The sequence below is a fragment of the Tympanuchus pallidicinctus genome, unplaced genomic scaffold, assembly GCF_026119805.1.
Source record: "Tympanuchus pallidicinctus isolate F22 unplaced genomic scaffold, pur_lepc_1.0 scaffold16, whole genome shotgun sequence".
Classification (NCBI taxonomy): Eukaryota; Metazoa; Chordata; class Aves; order Galliformes; family Phasianidae; genus Tympanuchus; species Tympanuchus pallidicinctus.
Window position 1 is genome coordinate 11,283,113 of NW_026294679.1, and position 23,274 is coordinate 11,306,386.

The 23,274-nt window shown below is 42.1% G+C and overlaps 1 protein-coding gene across 1 annotated transcript in view; it reads left to right on the plus strand.

The window, feature by feature from the left end:
- Positions 1-23,274, plus strand: part of COL17A1 (collagen type XVII alpha 1 chain) — a 50,242-nt gene that overhangs the window by 17,286 nt on the left and 9,682 nt on the right. The window contains 40 exon segments of the mRNA XM_052677927.1: positions 849-1,004; positions 1,738-1,809; positions 2,835-2,900; positions 3,267-3,332; positions 4,372-4,536; positions 5,020-5,106; positions 5,240-5,284; positions 5,875-6,024; positions 6,601-6,816; positions 7,418-7,456; positions 7,876-7,902; positions 8,388-8,414; positions 8,890-8,952; positions 9,127-9,231; positions 9,715-9,768; positions 10,420-10,455; positions 10,583-10,636; positions 11,019-11,054; positions 11,243-11,278; positions 11,672-11,734; positions 12,065-12,100; positions 12,457-12,528; positions 12,894-12,920; positions 13,553-13,588; positions 14,137-14,172; positions 14,396-14,476; positions 15,349-15,384; positions 16,088-16,168; positions 17,351-17,404; positions 17,525-17,566; positions 18,344-18,400; positions 18,548-18,607; positions 19,111-19,137; positions 19,220-19,261; positions 19,375-19,431; positions 19,772-19,819; positions 20,429-20,542; positions 20,845-20,982; positions 21,539-21,622; positions 22,312-22,440. Coding sequence (XP_052533887.1) covers positions 849-1,004; positions 1,738-1,809; positions 2,835-2,900; positions 3,267-3,332; positions 4,372-4,536; positions 5,020-5,106; positions 5,240-5,284; positions 5,875-6,024; positions 6,601-6,816; positions 7,418-7,456; positions 7,876-7,902; positions 8,388-8,414; positions 8,890-8,952; positions 9,127-9,231; positions 9,715-9,768; positions 10,420-10,455; positions 10,583-10,636; positions 11,019-11,054; positions 11,243-11,278; positions 11,672-11,734; positions 12,065-12,100; positions 12,457-12,528; positions 12,894-12,920; positions 13,553-13,588; positions 14,137-14,172; positions 14,396-14,476; positions 15,349-15,384; positions 16,088-16,168; positions 17,351-17,404; positions 17,525-17,566; positions 18,344-18,400; positions 18,548-18,607; positions 19,111-19,137; positions 19,220-19,261; positions 19,375-19,431; positions 19,772-19,819; positions 20,429-20,542; positions 20,845-20,982; positions 21,539-21,622; positions 22,312-22,440 — 2,820 coding nt within the window.

Consider the following 23,274-nt stretch of genomic DNA (forward strand, 5'->3'; position numbering starts at 1 on the left):
CATGGTCTCTGTCCCAGATACAGAAAAAGGAGTAAAGTGTCGGAGGATTGTCCAGGGCCATCTTTGGGTGGTGAACTGTGTACTTCTATAAAATTAAGACATCCTGCTGACGCCAGGTTTAATTCAGAAGCGCTGCTGGCAGAGACAAGAGCTCTGCATAAATGTCTTAGAGCAGTATGATTTCTTATTGCTGAGCAAAATGAAGATAGCAGTGAAGACAAAATTTGGATCAGTGTTCAATTTATTGGCCATACGGCAGGTTCAGAGATCAGTAAAACTTGATGGTATTATAAATACTATTTAGAATACTGTAACTGGCTTTCATTAATTATAAGCCTCCCTGTGGCGCTTGAGGCAGCGATGTTCGTATTCACTCTGCTATTCTCCACCAGAATCTAGGAACGAGCAATGCCTTTTTACCTTCTGATGGCTAAAATTTTGTCTAAAACTGGGGATTTTGAACCAGAGCCACATGTGTGGGAAGCAAAATTTCTAGGTGTCCTGGTCCAGGGTTAACAGAATTATGGACCGAAGCACATTAAATGTTTTATTGTAGTATCATAGCATCCGTAAACAGTGAAGTCTTCTCAAAGTATTTTGTGAATAGTCAGGCTATCATGTCAGTCTTTATTCCATTCTTTTTAATTCAAGTGGGCTGTAATCAGCTGGCATTTGAGATTGGTTATACTACATTAACCTGGAGTTGTTGCATGGACTCAACAAAAGTAATTGAAATTGAAGGCAAATTAAGTTCTCTGCCATGTAAACCTATAGTTTACCTGTATACTAAGTCATAAGCCTAGTCCCTACTGTTTGTTTATTGTTTATTTTGTTTTATTTTTTTACAGTGTCAGGGACATATGATACAACTATACTAAATACAGCCCTCCCACCATACACATGGTCCTCAACTCTGCCTGCTGGATCTTCCCTTGGAGGATACCACAACAGCATGGGCCAGAGCTCTTCTTTGGTCAATGCTATGTCTCACTCTACAGGATCAGGTATGTTCCCTGGACTGCCAAGTCTGTAAGCACAAAACTCCACACTGAAATTGGGTCAATAGCAGTGCTCTTATCTGCACAGTTAGAAGAATTAAAATGAGGGAAGAACTGAAGTGGCAGAAGATATGCTTGGGTTTTCTCTGCTTTTCTGTAATTCTTTGATTTTGCTTCTAAGATGTTTGTACTTAGGAGTCCTTTGTTGTGAGGATAGGCTGTCCTGGCTGCCTGATTTGTTTCAATTGTTGTAACTTTATTATTTACTTAAATGAGACCAGACTGTCTGTCAAGACTAGTTTTAGACTAGTGAATTTTGAATTGTCTTGGTTAATTGAAAGAAAAACTAGTCCTAACCATGCCATCCTCTAACGTTAAAGATCTAATCAATCAGTGTTGGCAATGATTATAACTTGCAAAACCAACTTCCAAATGCCAGGAATGCTGTTAGAGTATTAAAAAAAAAAAGCACAAGAAAGTTAATAATGCCATACTAGCAAAAGCTTTGCTTTCTCATATTATCTCATGATTGCAATTTTCTGATATAGGTTCTTCTCAACTTTGTGAGTTCAGTAAAGAGAGTGGCTTCAGGTCACAGTTTTCAGTATTTTTCCTCTGTGCAATTAATATTTATATTTATTATATATATTAATATATATATTTATAATTATTTTACAATCTTGCTGACTAATTTCTGTGGGTTGTAGAAGTGATAACATTTCACTTCCTCTTTTTACAGTTTTTGGTGTTCCAAATAACCTGGCTCCCAGCAGTCATACTCTGAACACAGGCCTGAGCACATCCTCAACAGGTCAGATTTTTCTCTTCTTCACTTCACAGTCCTGCCAGACACATGCATTGAAATATTGCCCATATTACTCTGTTTCTCCTCTTTCCTCTGAATGTCAACAGCTTGTCTTTACACCACAGTTATTCTCTGGTTACAGAGGATTTATTCTGGGTGTATGCTGTATAGCTTGTGTAGCTGACATTAGGTCCTAACTACTTTTATTTAGGTAGCGAGGAAAATCGGGTATTTTCCAAGATTAGTAATTTGTCTATTGAAGCAGCCTGTTTCTTCCCAGGACAACTCAGGATAACCCTCTGAGAGTTAAACTCATGTGTCCTAATCCATAAAGGTCTACTGCTGTCAGTTTTCCCTATAATTACCCTTTGTTTCACTAATGACTTTTGGTTGATGCTGTTCCATACCACAAGAGCACCTCTCTTCCTTACACAGTCACACATTTTTCCTACTCAGTGTTGTGCCATCATGCAGGTTCTCTGATTGAGCCTCTAGAGACCAGGGTGTATGAAAGCAGTCTGTAAACTACATCAGATATTGCCACAGTGATTCTGACACTGAAGGTACCACCTTCAAGTGTTTACTTCTCTCTGGATGATACTTTGACGCGCAGTGTGTGCAGTTGTCTCGTTAAACTTCCTCCAGTCACATCAAACTGGTTTCCCAAATGTACTTGTTTTCCCAAGTCCCATACTTCCAGAAACGTCCATGCAGCCATGAAAGTGGGTTTCCAATCTAACCTGAGTTGATGTTTTAAAATTGTCACTGTTAATAGTCCTGGGCCAATAATAACTTATATAGCAAGGTGATCTAAGGAAAAATGCTTTGTAAGGTTTTGAACAGGAATGCTTAGAATTGTGATGCATCTACTAGCTGACAAAATTCCTTAGAAACCCTAAGGGTGATTTCTAACCAACAGGATTCTCTGAGGTCATCATTATTATCACTGGTTTTATTTTGTTTTCAGTCAGAACACCACTTGCACTGCAGGACTTCTCTAACTCCCATTGCATTGATTTTTTTCTTTGCAGTGTTCGGAGTTCAAAACAATCTGTCACCAAGCTCTTCAGCCCTGAATGCCACTGCAGCCTCTGCAGGTCAGAAACCTTTTAAGCATAAGCAAATAAGGGAGTCCCTGATGTGTACTACATTCTCCCACCTTTTCTGTGGTGACTATAATGTTCGTATTGACAGAGGTTCCTTTATTGCCATCTTCTGGTGTGGAGCAATGTGGTGTGAGGAGATTTTGAGGAACATTTCTTCTGTTTTGCACATAACAGGAGTGGCTTCCAGTGCCTGTGTAAGCACTATAAACTTGCTTGCTGGGAAAGCCCTTGCTCATTTGAATTTTACTAAGTGTCCTGTTTGAGAAAAGATTCATGAATGGTGTATAGCCCAAGACTGGTATGCATAGGTACTTTGCTATCCTTCATCTTTTTCATTCTGGAACTTCTTCATTGCAGCATATGGGATGAAGAACACTTCTCAGACAAACACCATGAATAGTACTGGTGTGTCTGCCTCAGCAGGTGAGTGTATCATTCACAGTTGCTTAGACATAGCTTTGTACAAGCATTTCATGATAAAAGTGAATTAGAGATTCATCCATCTGAGTGGTACTAACATGTGGCTCTTCAGGAGCATGACTTGTCGATATCAAGCTCCCTTACTAGAGCCTTTCAGAAAAGAAGGTAAATGAGCCAGGATGAGAAATCAGCTGGCCTGATTCAGATCTCTCCCACTTTATGGTAACTTGGAGAATTTTATTGTAGCTATTTCCGTTCAACAGATAAGTAACTGGATAGAAGATGACATGTGATACTGTGTTTCATTTGAAACCAAAATATTTCCAAGGTTACACCTAAATGTTATTTTTCAGGTACATCAGCCTTAACCACTTGAAAATTAAGTAACTGACTTATGCATGATCAGATTGTTGGCTTTTTGTTGTTTGATTGTTCTATTTTATGAGATAAACTGAGGTCTTTCTACTGGCCTGTGGTCTCTGAATGGCTGGGATTCATCTTTTCTGCGTAATGGCAGAAACGTGGCCACATTAATATTTTTAGCTTTATTTATATTGAGCTCAACTTCTGCAAGCTGCAGTTCAAAGCTTCATAACCGTGCCTGGCTCTCAAGTATATGAAGTGCTTTGTGCTTCACAGTGTCTCTTTTAAGGCACTCTTTAGCTTGAGATGTGATGGCTCTTGTGACCTTTGGATATCTCTCAAGACTGAATTTCTATGATTCTCTAATAGATGTGTTTCAAAAGAGAGGAGGTCACTGAGCGAGTTCTTTCATTACGAACGTTGAATGCTCTTCATATCCTGTAGAAGTTGTTCCCATGCTATTGAAATACACGTCTCTAAAGTTTAATGAGACACACAGCTCTTCTTATCTTCAAGTGACTGATGTGTATCTTGCTGGCTCCTTATAGAAGTGGCAAACCCAGTCATAATGGGACTCCCTGTTTTGATGAACAAAAGTGTTGTGGCTTGTAGTTACATGTTTATATGCACCCATCTCCTCCTCTGTTCCAGTATTTCCAATATTTCACCAATATTTCAGGTGGAACTGTTTTGAGCTCCCAGGGAGACGACTTTCTGCGCAAAGACTGCAAGTTCCTGCTGCTGGAGAAAGAGAATGCCCCAGCAAAGAAGGAGATGGAGCTCTTAGTCATGACCAAGGATAGTGGCAAAGTCTTTAGTGCATCTTCCACTGGGCTTAATGGAGGTAATTTCTCTTCCTTGGGATGTGTGACACACATACAGGTCTGCTGAGAGCAGAAAAATGGAGAGGGGGAATATGAATCACATCTCTGCAAGGGACATTTTGGAGACAAACTTTGATGCAGCCGGATGAACTGTGCTAGTGTAGGGGTCTTCTCTGTCTGTGGAGTTGAGAGTTCAGGACACTATGCCTGTATGCCACCCATGAATCTATGGCAGGCATTTTGCCTTTAACCACATCAGCAGCATCTATGTCTAACATATTTTGCCTTTGAAGCTCCAGGGTGTGCCTTGGGACATTTCTTAAAGCTTGGGAGTTCAAGAACTTCAAAAGCAACTGATAGATCAGCAGCTGGCTTAAACTGACAGAGAGCTGTTCTTGCTACCTAATAAGAACCACGCTACCATGCTTTTAGACTCTGAGAAAAGAGTTGGCCTGGTTGTACTCCAATTGTAATGTTTTCAGTTACATTTCATTCCAATTCAGGATCCTTTGCAGAAGACACCTTGAAGAAGGAAAAGCAGGGGCTTTCTTCTTACGTGGCAGATACTGGCCTGAAATCAGATACAAATGGTACGGGTCTTTGCTTGTGGCAATACATGAGAACTACCTCTTTCTGCCTCCGTTGACACCTTCTATCTACAAACCCATGCTCCAAGTTCGGTGTTGTATGGAAAGACTGTTAAATCTTCTTTTATTATTACAGGAGGATTGAAATCAGCGCCAACAAGGGACAAAGCAACATATGCAGGTAAGTGGTGCTATTCATACTGTCACTGGAGGGAGCATCAAAGCACAGCGTACAAAAAGCTGTTATCGAGCGTGTTGAATGATCTCTGCATGACAACGTCAAAGGAAGGTCATGTTTAAAAGGCTACTCCATCTGTAATGAGCAAAGCACATGCCACAGAAAGTGTTACCTGTGATTTTATTGTGGATGATTGGGTAGTTGTGGCACTTCTTAGCTGCTGGAGGAAATCAGCTAGCTGACAGCAGAGTGCATCCTACTATCAGGATAGATTTGTGGGGAGGAGAAGGATCAAACCATTCTGGCTTTTGCTGTTACTTACAGCTTAGAACTGTACAACAGAATGACCCCAGAGCAGTTGTGTTTGTGCAGCAGTTATTTTAAAAAGTGCTGACTGTTGTACCCTGTTGGGATTCCCATTGGGAAGCTGTCTACAGCTTCCACAGGGATTAGAGTAACACTCAGTGTTCACAGAGTGAAATGTAAAGCTTTTTCTCCATTTGTATGATGGATCTGACCTTGTAGTCCTTATTCTCAAGATATTCTTGACTCTGAAATTAAGGAGCTATTTACCATTTAATTGCCTCTTCCAGAAATACGAAATGGTGATGCAGGCGGTGCAATTGGATCAGCACCTTCCTGGTGTCCCTGTGGTTCCTGCTGTAGCTGGTGGAAATGGCTTCTGGGTTTGCTTCTGGCATGGTTGCTTCTCCTTGGATTGCTCTTTGGACTCATTGCTCTGGGTAAGAAATGACTACTAAAACTGGCCTGGATCACTGGCGTCTGTGTATTTAAATTTGAGACTGAACAGAATCCCACCTCTATGTATCCCTGTCTATGAGAACGATTGCTGCTAAGGTGAGAGAAGGGTAAGATACAGACATAGGGTCTTCCTTCTGCTGGCAGGATCGAGTTTTACATGGAGGAACAAAACTTTCTATGGGGCAGAAAGAAGCCAAGTGAATTGTAACTCGCTACCAGAGGAGCACATTCAGTACTCAGAATTGTGACCACCACCAAAATATTACAAATGGACAGAAAGAATGAATAAGGAATATAAACCTTCTATAAGAGATTATATAGTTCTGGGGAGAGGAGGGTAGGGAAACTCCTGAGATGTCTTCTCTTCGGAGACTAACATATTCCAAAGCTGTCACTGAAACTCCAGATTTCCCTGCTAAAATAAGAGCTGCAAAAATAATCCTGCTAAATTCATTGTCCATAGCTGTCACAGCGATGCCTTGTCACCGCTGTTAGAAATTAGTATTCCAGTCACATGCCTGCATCAACATTTTCACTGTTTTACTTTAACCTTCCAGCGGAAGAAGTGAGAAAGCTGAGATCTCGTGTGGACAACCTGGAAAAAATAAATCACAGCTTCCTGACAGTTAACCAAGGGAATCCGTATTTAGAAAAAGACGTTTCTAAAGTGGATTTTCTTCATGGTGCGGCACCGTCTTCAACCTTCCCTTTTGAAAATGAAGAATCAGTTTGGTTGATGGTGAAGAGCAGACTGAATAAGGAAATAGAACGAGGTGAGCAGAGTAAATACCTGTGATGCTGTAGACCAGATTATTGAAAGGGAAACAAAGGGGTTTTATTTTCTGAGGGCCTAAAGACAATGACCTCTGGAGTGCAATGCAATCTCTCAAAAGCAGAGCCCTCACCTGTCCTCACAGTTTTGCTGGGACACAGGATGCTGCCAGTGACACTAGTGCTGCATCCATCAAAGCTAGCAGGATGAGGAAAAAGGAAACTGTGGGCATGCCATCCTGCACCAGAATGTGTTGTTTGCTGAAGCAAGTGAGTTTTCCATTTTGAAAGAACTGCACATAAAATTGAATCCAAATCTTATTGTGCTACTTTTAGTTGTAAGGGAAATATTATTTACTTTTGTTTTGATAGAAGCAGGCTAAGAAGTGAGGAGTCTACGCTTTTCCAGCTTCAGAAGTTTTATGTAACTCCAAGCAGTTCAAGGGCTGGCAAAGAGCAAACTTCTCAAGGAAACTCCCATTGTGTTTTCCAGCCTGTGCTGTCTGCAGCCTCAAAATCCAGTTAGAGGGATCTTTGTATGCAAAGCAATTAGCTATTTTCTTGTGTAATGCAGTCTAACAACACCTTCGCTTCCTGTTGCAGGCTACTTCCGAGGGGAGAGAGGAGAACCTGGTATGAAAGGTACAGCCTTACAGTCTTTCTCTTCCTTTGTCCTATTCCTTGGTTATGGCAATGTTCAAGTTTGGAATGGATGTTGCCACTAGGGCTAGGGAAAGTTGGCAGTGAGAAAATTGATGCTAGTTTATACTTACAGAACATGAAGCTGGTTTGCCATTTAAACTGTGGGGGGACCTGTTTCATGGAGAATTAATAGAGAAAATCCAATCCCACAATGCATTATAGAATGTTGAAAGGCTGGATCCTATATGTCACTACCGTGATGGGCCTGGTCCTGCATTGTGCCGTTGTGAAGTGCCCTTGTTCATCCAAAACTTGTTCGTGTTTTATTGAAGGCTAGAGAACAACTAGAAAAACAACAACAGAATGAGAAATAATTCCAGGATTTCTCCTGATTTTATTTTATTTTCCCTTTTTCTCAGGTGACATGGGATTGCAAGGTCCCAAAGGTGAGTCTGGAGTTTCTTGCTGTCTCAGGTTCTGTGGCAGCCTGCCGTAGGGCCTGGAATATGTGTATAGCCTATATGAATGTTTGTTACTTCTGAAGTTAGACAGGGAAACTGATGCATCTGATGTTTCAGATATTCTTGTGATTATCTTCATTTTTCCTGGCAAAGGCAGTTTTAGAGGTCACAGCAGGAGAGAGATCAATTGTCACTTTGAATCTTGGAACTTCCTTTACCTGGTTGACAGTCATCCCTGAAATGAAACCATACCTGGCTTAATCACAGAGTGCTTGAGAGGATTTCATGCAATGTGAATAATTTAATCTATTGCATAAATATGAAAGATGAAGTCTGGCATTGCTGGGAAGGCAGAACCTCTAAACACAACAAGAACATAAATTCCTTTTTACGTGGGGGTGAGGATTAATCAATGTGAGAAACAGTGAAAACCTTTTCCTAACTGGCTTTCTATTTCTTTCTTCCTGTAGGGGATCGAGGGCTTCCCGGTGTCCCAGGTGAGCAATAGTACAAGTCCCCTTTGAGGGATGAGCTCTTAGTGACATTACCATTGACAATAACAAGTTTTGCACTAGAAATCTAGCTCAGCATGATTTTCTGAAGAGTCAGTACTTAGTATATTTAGTCCCTTGATTAATACGTTGATGCTGAACTACAGATATTTGGTTATAAGCAAAGCCTCAGCCTGACTTCCGTATGGTTGAACATGTCTAATTTGTGAGTGTGAAGATCCCAGGCTACCTTTGAAAGAGTTCCACATCTATGTGAATACTTGGCACAGTGTTCTTGTGCTCTAATATGTATTGTGTTCTTCTAAAGAGATCCCTGTTCGAGTGCCCACATTGCAAGTAGTATATCCTTCACTAGCTGCTGAGTCCCTTAGGGGTTCAGGTTGTTACACTGATTTGCAGGTTATTAATTCACAATACACAGATAAAGATTGTGAACATTTTTTTGTGTTTTTCTTTCCAGGCATTCCTGGTCCAGCGGGGCACCAAGGACCAGAAGGACCAAAAGGACAGAAGGGCAGCATGGGTAAGCATATCTATCAATACTGAGTCTCTCACAGCAGATTTATAGTTGACTTGGGAATTACAGACATCAGCTTGCTGTGATCATTGCCTTTCACCATGGAAGTAAGCATGGATCTTGCTTGCCCACTGCCAACTGTAAAGACAACTATTCTAACAAGGCTTTTGTTTTCTATAGGTGATCCTGGCATGGAAGGTCCCATGGGACAAAGAGGTCGAGAAGGGCTACCAGGGCCTCGAGGAGAGCCTGGACCACCTGGATTTGGAGAAAAAGGAGATAGAGGTAGGAACTAGGTTTCCAATTTTTTTGATAAAACAGAGATAGACAAAAGGTGGAGTTGAGTCTTGAGTTTTCAGTTACTTCATGAATTTGATTTTGATTATTCAAATCTAATGTTCATTTTTAGATGTTTCCCAGAATGGACAAATCTATCCTAAAGGGTTTTTGTGTCAAGCTTGCAAAAGACAAATAAGGCTCTTCTTTGTTTTATTGCATTTCACAGTCAAGTCTGAGAACCACTTAGTATCAAAGTCATCATCTTCCCAAAGCTTGGAAATGTATCTTGCTCATCCTGAAGTCCAGTGAGATGGAATTTTTTTCTTGTACAGTGCATGTTTACATACGGTGTGTTTTTGACTGACCAGCAGATTATCCTGAAGATTATTCGTGACTCTTACCAGAACAGAGAATAGTGGAAGATAGGGGGATGGAAAAGTGATATCACAGTTGTGTTCTATGGGATCTATTTATGTTCTTATTCTGCAGGTGCTGCAGGTCCTCCTGGGCCACCTGGTCCCCCAGGGTCTGCTGGCCTTAAAGGTAAATATCAAGATAGACAGAGAGAGCCTAACAGATTGACCAGGTGTTCTGTGAGGAAAAAATGGACACTCTAAAATTCTTACTTCATTTGTGTTGCACTGCAGTAATCAGAAAAGTGGCTCAATAGTCCTCATTTTAACTAAAATTTACTTTTGTAAATGCACACAATGTTTAGAGCAGTAAACTCCTGGAGATTTTTAGGGAGGGTGGGGGGTCAGCAGAGAGGTTTCCCGAAACATCCATCTCTAAGATGTGTTATGTTTCCAGCAGGTTTTATTCTGTTTTTAGAAATAATAAATTCCATATCCCTAATGGGCTGTTAATGACATTACAGCTTTACAGTCCATGTCACTGGGATCAAAAGAATTAATCGTACCTGAAGCATAGACCCCAACATCCCAGCAAAGATAGAAGGTTTTAATCTCTTTTCCTTACTTTAAGGAAAAACACTTCGTATGTGTTATAAGAATTAAGCTTATAGATTCAATATCCTGATTTTCAAGAGGCCAGAATGCCAATTCTAGGGTCTAGGGACATTCTGATCTTCTAAACACCTACTTGATTGTGAATGCTGTTGAGCAAACCTGAAGAGGTTTGTTCATTTTCTGATTGTGGTGTTACTGAAAGAAAATTCATGTTCCTTATTCATAGGTCCAATGGGTTCTCCAGGCCCTCAAGGACCTCCAGGTGAGTGCTGCCTTTATTTGCTATGGCATCTTGCAGAGTAGAGTGAAAAGGAGCAATAGCTTCTCACAGTTTGTGTTCCATAGTGTTGAGTGGGATGAATTAACTCCCTCACCTCATTTTTCTTCAGGTCCTCCTGGCCTTCAAGGATTTAGAGGAGAAGCAGGTCTCCCAGGTGCTAAAGGTAAACTTCCCTTCCTCTGTGCTGTGACAGTGGTACTAGCTGATGTTCTTCTCCGGTACTCTGAGCAACAGACTTGACATGAGCATGGAACACTGAGATGTAAGAGGAAGAGAAAAATGTAAGGGGAGGGAAAGGGGAAGAGTATCAGACTTCATGATTACAAGCAAATATTGAGAAACAGAAGAGACAGGTAATAGAAAAATCTGAATGAGAATTGAATGAGGTCTGGGTGCTGTAATGATGGATGGAGCTATAATGAAGGAAAGGAAGTTGCAGTTTGAGTTTCTCGGATACGGAGTTCCTGTATTTCCCTGTGAATTTCCTTGGTACTTGAAATTCCTTTCCCTTCTGACTTGTTGCTACCTATCCATGTATCTTGCAGGTGAGAAAGGAGCTACTGGATCCCCAGGACCCAAAGGTATATCAATCAATTAAATCTTTTGACTCTTACTTAGGTTCCTTCAGATATGGATATTGTTCATAGAAGTTAGCTGTATTCTTCTTTGTCGACTTATTTTGTGCTCTGGTCAGAGAGCAGACTTGTTCTCTGATGGAAACATTTCACAATGAAGCAATCTCACAGAATTCTTCCTTTTTGTACTGCAGGTGATCAGGGTGAGAAAGGAGCTCGTGGAATGACAGGTCAGTAGATTGTATTCTTGAAGTATCAGCTTGTAAAATACATGTGTGCTTTGTTTTAATTTTAAAAAATATATATATAGTCCAGAAAATGCTAGTTAGCTTTCTGAAAAATTATAAAGATGTTACTGGTTATAGGAGTTTTATTTTTGTACCCAAGTTCTCATCAAATAGATCGTATCCTTGATAGCAATCTTATTTTTGGTGGGTGGAAATCCCTCATGTGCTGTGCATTCACTTCCCTTGAGCATTTCTAATGCCCAGAGAAAGTCATGAGTCATAAACTTTGAACATCCTATCAGTGCTTTTTTCAATTGCAAAACACCAAGTATTACTGACAGTCATAGATTATATCTTCACCAAGATTTGATTCATTTTTATGTCATCTAATTACAGGTGAACAAGGCTCAAGAGGCATACCTGGTCCTCCAGGAGAGCCAGGAGCTAAAGGACCTGCAGGTGCGTAACAGAAAACAGTTGGGTTTTTGGCCACTGTAATTTCTACTAAGCATCTGTTTTTATGAGTCCAAACGAGGGAAGAGCTTGGGAGTGGAATCCTTGATAGTGATCACCAATCTTCTCTCTAAATAGCTAAAATTCATTGGTGTGCTCAAAAAGTTGTCCTTACACTTTCAAGTGAACTTTTTCAGGATCTTCAGTAACTACAGCTAAGGTTTCATTCAAATGCAAGGAGATTTATTGTGTTTAAGGCTGTACTCTGCATAGTAGGAGGACAGGCAACTGTGGTACTATTACACCAGTCCCTAACAATCTGTTTTCTTTGTACAGGACAAGCTGGCCGTGATGGACAGCCAGGTGAAAAAGGTAAGAGATTCCTCTGCGGTAGAAGAGCAAATACTTCTGATGTGGCTGGTGGCTAGTTTGTAAAAGGAGTGGAAGAAGATGGCAGTAGATTTATGCTGTGGGATATGTCTCGACATCTCGGAAAAACTGTATGAAGTCAACCTTGTAAGCATGGAAATATAACATATAATGGAGCTGGCTGTAAATCTGATAGAATTATTCTCACTCCACGACTCTTTTCTGTTCATCTCCAAGTACATGATGCTGAAACCATCCACTTGGCCATGAGGATACAATAGATAGAATGTGGCAGGGTGAATGAATTGGATGATTATAAATCAGCAAATTACAGCTCACTAACATGATTATATTCCTAGGTGAACCAGGTCTCATGGGAATGCCAGGAGCCCGAGGCCCTCCAGGTCCTTCTGGAGATGCAGGAGAGCCAGGTAAAAGCACACAGAGAACAAAAACAATGTTTTCTTGGTCAGGAATCCACCTCTGTCAAAGATTTCTGGTCTTATTTTGAAGTTAATGCTGGCAGAGGACCTCTGTAGTGTAAGAAAGCAATGAAAATAAAATACAAAGGGAATCCCAGACCATTTGTGATCTCAGGATTGTGCACACTGCAAACAAGAGTTTCAGCTGCTAGAAGCCAACATTCAGTTTATATACCAGGTGCTAAGCTGACTTGCAGCACTAGTGTGCTGTGATTTTAAGCAAATGTAATCTTGCCTTTTCTTCCTCCTGCCCAAAGTTTGTTTGAAAAATTGTTTTAAAATCTTTGATTTTTTTTGCCTTTTTTCCCACCTAGGTCTCACAGGACCCCAGGGACCACCAGGTAGGTTTTCTCATCATGTCCCAGTTTTTTGTCAGTGATGCACTTTTGGTATGGACTCAAAACAAAAAAGTTCTAATTTTCCCTCTCTACAGCTCGGGGCTTCCAAAGTAATATCCCATGTTTCTGCATCTCCCTTGATTTTGAGATAGATTTTGCATAAGTTCTGAGGAATGCAGAGCCTTGGAGCACATGTTTAGTTTCTTGTGTATCACTGAAAAGTCTTTGTAATTAGCAGCAGAAACAGAGGGGAGAGGGAGGGTTGTAGTAGAGATGGAAAAAAGGATGTGATGTTCCACAGACAGAATAGTGTGGAGAAGGCCAAATCACCAGGGAATTTATCCAGGAGCCTCTGAAAAGGGAGCAGTATCTGTGAGAAGTTACAGGCAAACCTAGGGAGCAGTGAAAGATGGGAAGCCCCTACTTCTGCCCAAGGACACTCTTGGCTCAGTCCACCATGAATTCCTCCACCTTGTGAAGTAGGCACAACCTGCTTATAAATGCTGAAAGCCAGGTTTTGCAGTAGGAAATGCCTTCTATAAATCTATTAGTGAAGCTCACTTTTGTATATGAATAAAACCAACCAAACAACGTTTCTACTAATTATTTTAAATTGTTCTTCTTCCTAATTTTAGGACTTCCAGGCAACCCAGGCAGACCAGGGGCTAAAGGTGAGTTTTGTTTCTTCCTTAATATTTGTTTTCTTTCTATGCTCTTAATTTTAAAGAGGATTATCTATTCTGTTGACCAGTCTCTGAATCAACAGTGGCATCTAGTGGCTTTAGGAAAGGAAGGTTTGTGGAACAAGCAATAGCAGAACCTCCCTGACCAAACATGACATGCAGGATGTCTGCTGAAGCACTCAGCATAGCTCTGGAAGAGAAAACCTTAGCAAAATCCATTCTACCCTGGATGTATGGGTATGATGTCTGGTAACTGCAACGGAAGTTGTGCACCTGCCTCTGATAACTCTAGGCCTGTTGTCAATTCTGGCAGATATGGTGCTTGGAAAGATCAGAGAGAATCTGAATGATCTCTAGATTAAGCAGGCTCTTTTGCTTCCTCCATGACCTTCTAATAATACGATTTCTTAGATGAGAGATCAAGGGCAAAGAGAATAGAAATCACATGTTTAATAAGAGAGATAAGGCAATATAATTGAGCTAGTGATAGATCTTTCCCAGAAATTGAGTTCATATTTATCACTTTCTTTTCTTAGGAGAACCTGGATCTCCAGGCAAAGTCATAAGTGCTGGTAAGTATCGCTGTGAGAGTTCAAACTCTTCCACTTGTGGACAATTTTCTGTTTTTTTTATTATCCCCTCCAAATTAATCTTGACTGTGCGCCAGACCTGTACTGGCAGCTCTCAGTGTTGGGAGAATACGTATGCAACAGATTGTCAAATCATTCCTTGAGAACAGATTTGTTTGCAGCATGTGTATTTGTATGTGTACAAGTGTCTGTGTTTGTGTTTCAGAGGGTTCATCAACTATTGCTCTGCCAGGCCCACCAGGTCCTCCAGGACCCATGGGCCCCACTGGACCTCCTGGTGTTCCAGGTAAGGAAGCTGCTCCTCTGCAGAGTTTTTTTTCTTGCAGGCACCTTGCATTGCTGTGTATCCAGTTTTTAATTTAGTAAGTAATGTTGGTTGTCTCTTTCGTGCTACCCTGTGTGGGAGGCAAGATTGCTCAAGCAGTCTAGATATTCATGGTTCTCACCCTTCCCTGCAGAAAGCCCAATATCTCAGGCAGAGTTAGGGAGGCAGTGGCCCCAGGGGAGAAATGAGTTACAGTTACAAGGCAGTAGGACGAAGGGAGGGCTGAAAGATGAAAAAACTGGCAACCCTGTTGTTTTTTCTTGATCTGATGAGTACCAGCTAGAGAGAGGTCAAATTCAGCAACTCAATGCAAACTTTATTGCTTCTCAGGAAAACAAACTTACGTCTGATTTCTTTCCTTGCATTAGAATTGAAGTCAGTATGTGTTTTCCAGTCTTACCTTTGATCTCAAGACAACAGAAATCCCACTGGGCTTTGATTTTCATAGCATTGCGTGCCTCTCCCAGCTGTATAGTTGGAGCTAATCCTGGAGCTGGTTTGGTAGATCAAGACTTTGCAGCAGACAGTGCAAGAGGAGGGGTCAATCTGCTGCATTTCTTTTGTGGTCAGTGCTATTCTGGTAATTTCCCCAGTCCAAGGGGCACTGAGCACATCAATGGCCAGAGGATGGGTAATCAGCCTCTTTACCAGAGCTTCAAGTCATACAAGATGAGACACTGATGAATTCATATCCCCATAGCAATTCTATTAATTGAGCAAACAAATTCATTATATTTTCTGTTCTTATAAAAGACCTATTGATTCTCTTCTGCTACTAGAAGATACAGCCAGGAAAACCTCATACAATCTTTTTTTTTTTTTTTTTAAACCAGGTCCTATTGGGCCAGCTGGTCTCCCTGGACAACAAGGTACTGTTCTCTGTCAGCCCTGATTCTGCTCCTTTTGGAAATGGAATTCACCAGTTTTCTTTTGTTTCTAGTCTCTAAGCCCTTGGCAAAATCTCACTCCCTTTTGTTTGCGGATTTCTTCCTTTCAGTTCATTTTCCTGCATTATTGGGCTTAATTAATCTTTTGAAGAATTTCCATTCTTCCTTTTTTTTTTTTTCTCTTTCTCCATTTCTAGAGGAAGGGAGGAATAGTAAGAAAACCAATGTGATGTGAAAGCTGAAAATGTTTGGTTTATTTTTTCCTCTTGTTATTTTTTTCTGGAAGCTGGCATTTCTATTGTACTTCTCAGCTGCAGCTACGTTCCTGTAGTAGGGGATATAGCTTGGCTGGATGCTTCCTGTTGTTTTGAGAAGTGCGAGAACAAACTAGAGCGAAATTGCAAATAATAATGTCATTGAAATCACTGTCAATTAGGTAGACATCTGTTTGGAAAGGCCTGGGCAGAGCTGACTTTCCTAAGAGCTCTTAGCTATTTTTCTATGATCCTGTTAGAGCAAATTGTCATTTCCGCATTTGAGTCCAGTGTCCCTCATATTCGGGGACTGAATTCAGGCTCCCAGTTCACACAAGCAAAGTTTGAACCCACTGTCAGGGGGAGGAGGAGTGGATACAAAGTGTCAGCCTCTGTTAACTAATTTGCTTTCTCCTCTTCTCCTGTAAAAGGTCCACGGGGTGAGAAGGGATCCGCAGGTGAAGCTGTGATAGAAACTATCAGGACAGAAGTCTCGTCACTGGCATCTCAGAGTAAGTAAGCCTGGCATTCTACTTTCTACTCCTTTTTTTGGACAGGTGCTGGAGACCTTGGGGCCTGCTTACAGCTAACAGGAGGTGCATCTGCCTCATTCCCCTCAGCATGCTGTAGGACAAGTGTGTGTGCATGTGTTTGGTGGTGGAATGCTACCATGGTGGGACAGATACCTCTTCTTCTGCCCTGCTTCTCATCTGTGCATCCTAAAGTACTTTCAAAACTAACTAGGTGGTTCCAGGCCCAGGACACAAATAGAAAATCAGTGGGGCCTCAGTTTAGCCTTTTGGTCACCGTGTTTGCATAGGGCAGTTCCCTGTGTTGGATGAACGTGGAGCCATCTGCAAGTGGAGAACCAGTTTAAAAGAGCGTGTTAATCTGAAGAACAGGGAAGGAAGGAAATAAGAATATCTCAGCAAGTTAGAGGGTGAATTCACAGGAGAACAAATGCTGTATCAGTATGGTAATTAGTAGAGCAGAATAGAATGATTTAGCAGTGTCATGAGCAAAGTGCCAGCTTGCTCTGTGCAGTTCTAGATATGTGATGCACATCAGTATTCCTAGGGTCTAGGACCTCTGTAAGTGTGCAAAAGAGGCAGGGCAAAGAAGGGCATAAAGCCATAGATGGTACTTGCCAAATGACATCTTTGTGCACCTGAATGAGGTCATATAAATCCCAGACTGTGCTTCCATACCACCCCATCCCTCATGCAGTTTTGGACCTCTGCATCACTGAGCTTTAAGTTTGTGCCTCCACTAAAAGGCAAAGATCCATTTCCAATAAAGACAACATGGTGCAGATACTTGTTAAATTATAGCTGTGCCATAGTCTCCTTTCTCCTCTCCTTGAAAGGTCTTTCTTTCTTTCTCTACCCTCTGAGTCTGAGTTTTTTGCTCACTCCCCCAGCACCTGTTGCTCTTTAGAGAGATTACCTCCCGTTTTTTTCAATATGCTTCCAGACTGCTCAGTGCTGTATTTTGCTTTCTGTCCCAAACCCCAAGTTGGTAACCAGACATCCCTCCTTTCCCATCTCTGCCTCAACTTTGGCTTAGGTCATCCAGGTCCTACCTGAGTCCACTGTTGACTGTAAGAACTTCTATCAGCAACACAACAACTGTCTCCTTAACAGCATTAGCTTCACAGCAACAATTTTTCCTTTTTTTGTGTTTCACTTGCACAGTGTTGGGAGATATACAAGGGCGAGCAGGACCACCAGGTCCCCCTGGACCACCAGGTATGTAATATAGTGGAGATCAGTACGTAAGCAGGGACACACCACCACCTCAGCACACTTCTGGGCTGTGCATTTGGCTCTGTAAATACCCTATAACAATCATGTTTATTTCATTGTCAGGTGAATCTGTGCAGGGACTTCCTGGGCCTCGTGGTCCCCCTGGTAAGAGCTTGTTTCTCTGAAACAACCCTGGAAAGTGGGTGGTTTTTTCAGTGCCTCTGTCCTGTGCTTTGCAGAATGTCATGTAATGATCTTGGACACGTTGGAAATTGTTAGGACTGACTATACTGGAAGTGGAATCTCCCACAGTGATGGGTTCTTATAATGCAGTTTCACAGCAGTAAGATGCTGCCCAAGGGATGAGATTTGCTTTGGACACGATTTGCTAGACACACTTGTGAATCATAAAGGGAAGATGCTCAGTGTGCTCGTATCCCCATAGAATACAACAAAATAATTTTGTATTTAATTCTTGTATGGCCTTAACTTCCATCTGCAGACAGATGTAGCAGCACTGATCACGAGGAACACATCCTTACACCACTTCCTGTAGCAAAATGGTAATTTTACCTTACAAAGCCAGAAGAGAATACTGCAGGAAGGCATGAGATAGGAGCATAACCCCATTCATTGCTCTCTAGTCAGTAGCAAAGGGCGAGGCTATGAACTTTCCCTATCAGTGAAACAGAAGCCATCTGGGATAGACATACTGCACCACAAAGAAACACATTTCTCTGTCCTACATTTGGTGATAGCAGATGATAATGGAAAAAAAAATAGCAAGGATGGATAGGTATGCATGGAAAAAACAATGATACTATCCTGTACCTGGAAATATTTGAGTTATGTCCATGGCTGGAGGTGGAGCAGTTCTGATATATTTACTCATGTTACTGAAGTTTTTTCTTCCTGAAATCTATTTGTGTCTCTCTTGCATAGGATTGCCAGGACCTTCAGGCCCACCAGGGAGACCAGGATCTTCAGTGTCCACCTCAGGTAGGCCCTTCAGATTCATTCACTCCCTTGTGCCCTGAGAATGTCCTGTTTGTTTTGGTCTGTCCTTGGTTATATAAAGATGGAGCCAAAGGAAACTTGTATCATGTCTTGTTGGCTGTCATAAAGAAATGTTTGTTTTACTTACAGAAACATTTGTCTCTGGCCCACCCGGTCCACCAGGTCCACCAGGCCCGAAGGGAGACCAAGGTGAGTCCCACTGCCTTTCCAAGATACTGGGTGGGTGACAGCAACACAGACTGAAAAGAAGGAAGGAAGCTCTTGGAGGCAGAAACTCTCCTGCCTTTCTGTGGCTATAAGAATGATCACTAAGTAGGACTCCTGTCTGCTTCCATTAAAAAAAAAAAAAGTCATTTTCAAAGAAATTTGTTAGCCTATATTGCTGGTTTCAAGGCAATTGTTCTCTTCAGATCCCAACTTTGTGTCATGTCAGATTTGCCATTAAAGAGGGAATCAGTGGGGAACAATCTTTTTTTAAATACAACATGGGGTTGGTAAGTCAGTGTAAGGAGGTGTCCCTGTTGAACTTAGCTCAGCTCTCGCCTGGCAGGAAGAGGTGGGATTTACTCCCTTTACCCACTCTGCCTTGTAAATTGAAGGCCATGAGAGTATTCTGCAGTGTGGGCTGAGATATTGTAGGAAATCAAAGCCAAAAAAAAGCTAACAATGCGCCTCTGCTTCCATGTTCACAGGTGAACGAGGTCCACGAGGATTCACAGGTAAGGAGGCTTCCAGGGCTTGTTATTGAGGTGCAGTGTAATTTTGTATATGACACCTCTTCTTTTTCTGTGTCCCATGCAGGTGAACCAGGTGAACCTGGCCTTCCAGGATTCTCTTCCCATGGTCAGTCTGTACCCTTTTTCCTCATTTGAATGTATTGTCCGTAAGCTGAAGCCAGGGGCAAAATCCACAAGGTTTATACCTTTGAATTTCTGACTCTCCTTTGCAATTGACAGGTGGTACAGTCACCATGCAGGGACCTCCAGGCCCACCAGGCCCACCAGGACCTAAAGGTGAAGTTAAAATCTACCTTCTTTCTGTGTTAGTGGCTTCACACAGCCGTGTCTGGTTAAAACTGAAGGATGGAGCAACCTAGTCTCTAGAGAATTAGAGCTATTCCCACCCTTGCCTTTTCAGGCACAACAGAAGCATGGCAAATGAGTTTCTTCAAGAACATGGCCCTGGGTGGCTGCTGTGGCCTCTTCTGCTTTTCCCAAACAAGCTGTTCATCCAATTTAGTCATTGCAAGGACTAGGTGGTTGCCTGTCTGGTGACACCATAGCTTAGCTGTTTTACAAACCAGGTCTAGAGGATGCACAAATAATTGTCTGTCTCTCTCACTCTGGTATCCAGGTGATGCAGGTGTCCCAGGCGCTCCTGGCATCCCAGGAACATCTCGAGGTGAGAGGCTATTATTGCTCTGATACTATCAGGAAATGCTGGCATTGCTGGTGGAGATTTACAAAAAATTCCTTTGAGTTTTATGAAAATGTGGATGTCAGTTTAATGCTGATTGGATTTATGTACAAAACCTTAAAGAACGTGAGGTGTCTCTACGCTGTGGTGACAGGAGTCATGCAGGGCCCACTTTACACCTTGCTGTGGAGACCAATAAGAGGTCCTTAAGCTGGTTTTCCACGAGCCAGATGGGATTAGGAGTAGTGGGGTTAACCTAAAGAGTTTGAGTGCTTTTTGGATCTCTATGCATGTTTCTGCAGAGCATTGCATTTAGTGCACAAAATGAGTGCATTATCTATCTGTCTGAAGCCAGGGAGGTTTCTGGGCTCAACCCTGCAAAGTTGGGTAGGCTGAATGATAACATACCAAATGAAATGAAAATGTTAGACTGCTTAATAGTCCATGTTTAAACTATGTTTGGAGATAGAAGGACTCTATAGTTCATTCCCAAAACTCTTCCCAGAAGAGGGAAGGGTTCGCTGCAAGCATCCATTAGCGTTTCTTGGTCTAATGCAGACATGCCAAAAACTTTCCTTGCAATATTTTCTGTAGGTGGATCCAGACAAATCCAGGGACCCCCGGGGCCTCCTGGGCCACCAGGTCCTCCTGGCCCAGGTGGAAGTTCCTCTCAAGAGATTCAGCATTATGTCGCTGATTACCTGAAAAGTGAGTATAACCAGGATTTGCACAGGTCAGCTGATGCACGCCTGTCTTCCTTTTGTTCCCTGAGCCCCTTGTCACTCTCCTGTTAGAAGCAGCAGCCCTACTGCTCTGGCTTTATTTTTGTTGAATAACACTGAGTGCCGTTGCCTACTGTAGCCTCTGCAGAACTTTCTTTCATTGGCCCTGATTTTCACCCCCAACCCCTTCCCCTCCCCAAAATAAAACAAAAAAGGGAATTTAGTGGTTGTGTATCTGGCCATTATTTTCACCTAGTGACATGGGTGTATCTTGGGCTTCCTTCCTAGGTGATAACATAAGGCATTATTTGACTGGTGCCCAAGGTCCTCCAGGCCCTCCAGGCCCACCTGGAATCCTCACCACTGCAGATGGGAAGAGTTTTGATTTTGCAGAGCTGGCTACCCGTGTTATGAGCTATATGACAAGTAAGGATCATTTTCCTGTGCTGGTAAGCTCTGTGAGTATCAGGTCACACTCTCTGCTAAGGACATGAGGGCAGACAACACTCTTTAAGGTGCAGCTCCTCGGGCCTGTCTTTTGCACATCTTGGCCTAGGACTTCACACAGCTGAAGCGACCTCTGAACCTTTAGATTAACTAATAGTTGCTGTTTAAGTAGTCTCATATTAAATGTTAGCTGTTAGAATCTTTAATGCCCCCATGTCCCAAGCACAAGTGTCTGTATTTGATTTTATATGTTGTGTCAGATTTTTAGGGCTATCTTATCTTCCCAGAGCCCTCCTAAAGTAGATGAAATTCCCAGTGCTTTTGGAAGCAGCTTAGAATCTTGGAGCAGAAACCACACTGCTGTGGAAATGACCATGCTATGTGAAACTGCAACTGATTTGTGTTGTCCTGCATGGGAAACCCATTTTACTAGCTAAACTGGATTAATTCAGCTTTCCTCTGTTCCTCCTCTACCCCTCTTCACCCTCTGTCTTCTCTTGATCTTGCCTAACATAAAACCTTTTCATTCTCCCAGGCTCTTCAGATCATTATCAGTCATTTGCCAGTTCAGTATCAACTACATCTGTTTTGTACCAAGAACTTTTGAACCTGCTGCAGAGTAAGTGACTGTGAAGAGAAATGTGGAGATGTGGGTAAAGCATCCCAAAGTTGCCTTTCCTTCTTGTCTCCCGGCTCCCATTGTGATTACCAGCAGCTGCCTTGGAGGGCAAAGGCCTGCCATAGGTGCTGCACAGTGAACTGCAATGTCTCCTTCCAAGTCCTCTGGAGACAAATTTACGTGTCTTATACTGTTGAGTTTGCATGCTTTCCAAAAGTTATACTTGTTCACTTGGTTTGCTTTTTGTACCCACTGCTATGACCGCAGTTTCCTACTCTCCTTGACTCTCTAGGTGGCATCTGTCTACATCCCTCCTCTAAAGGAATTCCCAGTGGTTTTCCCCAGTCTCCCACTAAAGCCTGGGGTTTCATTTTCCCACTCACCCAGTCCCTTAAGGTTCCCCATCTCTTTTTGCCCACCCCAAAGCCTTACTATGTCTTTGTTTTTAAGATGGGCAGCATACCCAGCTCTATCTTCTTTCCTACACGCGTTGCAGTTGTGGGCTTATACCATACGGAGGGCAAATGACACTCAGAAAGGGAGGTGCAAGGTTAAGGGAGCTTTGCATGTATAGAATCTGGTGATTTCTCTAGTGTGCTGGGTCTCAGCTCACAGGCTGGGAACTCCTCACACTTGACTTTTTTTTTTTAAGCAGCTGGATATTCTTAAAGTATCTCTTTTATTTGCAGGAGAGGAAATTCGTCAGTATCTAGTTGGACCTCGGGGCCCACCAGGACCTCCTGGACCAGGAGTAGATGGAATGTCTCTGTCACTGGATTATGATGAGTTGACCAGACGGTTTATTAGCTACTTGACAAGTAATTGTCTTTATTAGTGTGTTTTTCTCTCTGTTCCTTTGGAAGCTGACAAAAAAAATCGTACAGTTAGTGAAAGATCTTCTCATGTTGGTTGAGCGAATCTCTAAGTACAGAGACCTCCTCACAGGGGCTGTGATAGACTTCTAAAAGAATGAAGATGTCCTGCATCTAAGATATTATGCACAGACACAAGAAGTGAGTTTTGCTTTGCTAAAAACTGATCATAGAGATGTCACCTCACCTTAGCCAACTTAGAAGTCCTGTCAATCCCTTTTTAACTCTGAGAAGTTAACTTCAAAGTGAAACAGATTCCACCTCTGTGCTTCATTTTCTCGACTGTAAAGGGATGAATATGGCATTTAAGAACCACTGGGCAGAAAGGAATCTGGAGCATCCTTTATAAGAGTGCTAAAATGTCAAATTCTGATAGGGCAACTGCCTGCTTGAAGAAGCAGCCTGGACCACGCTCAGTCTCTCTGAACCACCCTAGGAGACCAGATTCCATCAGTGAGCTGCTCCAAAGATGATAGGCATTGGCTTTTTGACTCTGAAAGAAGGAAAAGGCTGTTTAACAGCAGCACCCCAACAGCTCAAGCAGAAAAACTGCATTTTATCACCAGTGACATTTCATTAAATCAAATCCCAAAGATGCAGAATTTTGCAACAAAGCCACTTGCAGATAGGCAGGCACAGGGAAAGCAGCACATATGTCTGGCTCCACAGATGAGCTGCATGTCCTGGCAGGCTTAATGTTGGAGGTTCACGAAGCATGCTGAGCTCTTGCTAAGAATAGAGGAAGAAGCCTGATACCTGCCAGTCTGTACATACCTTTGT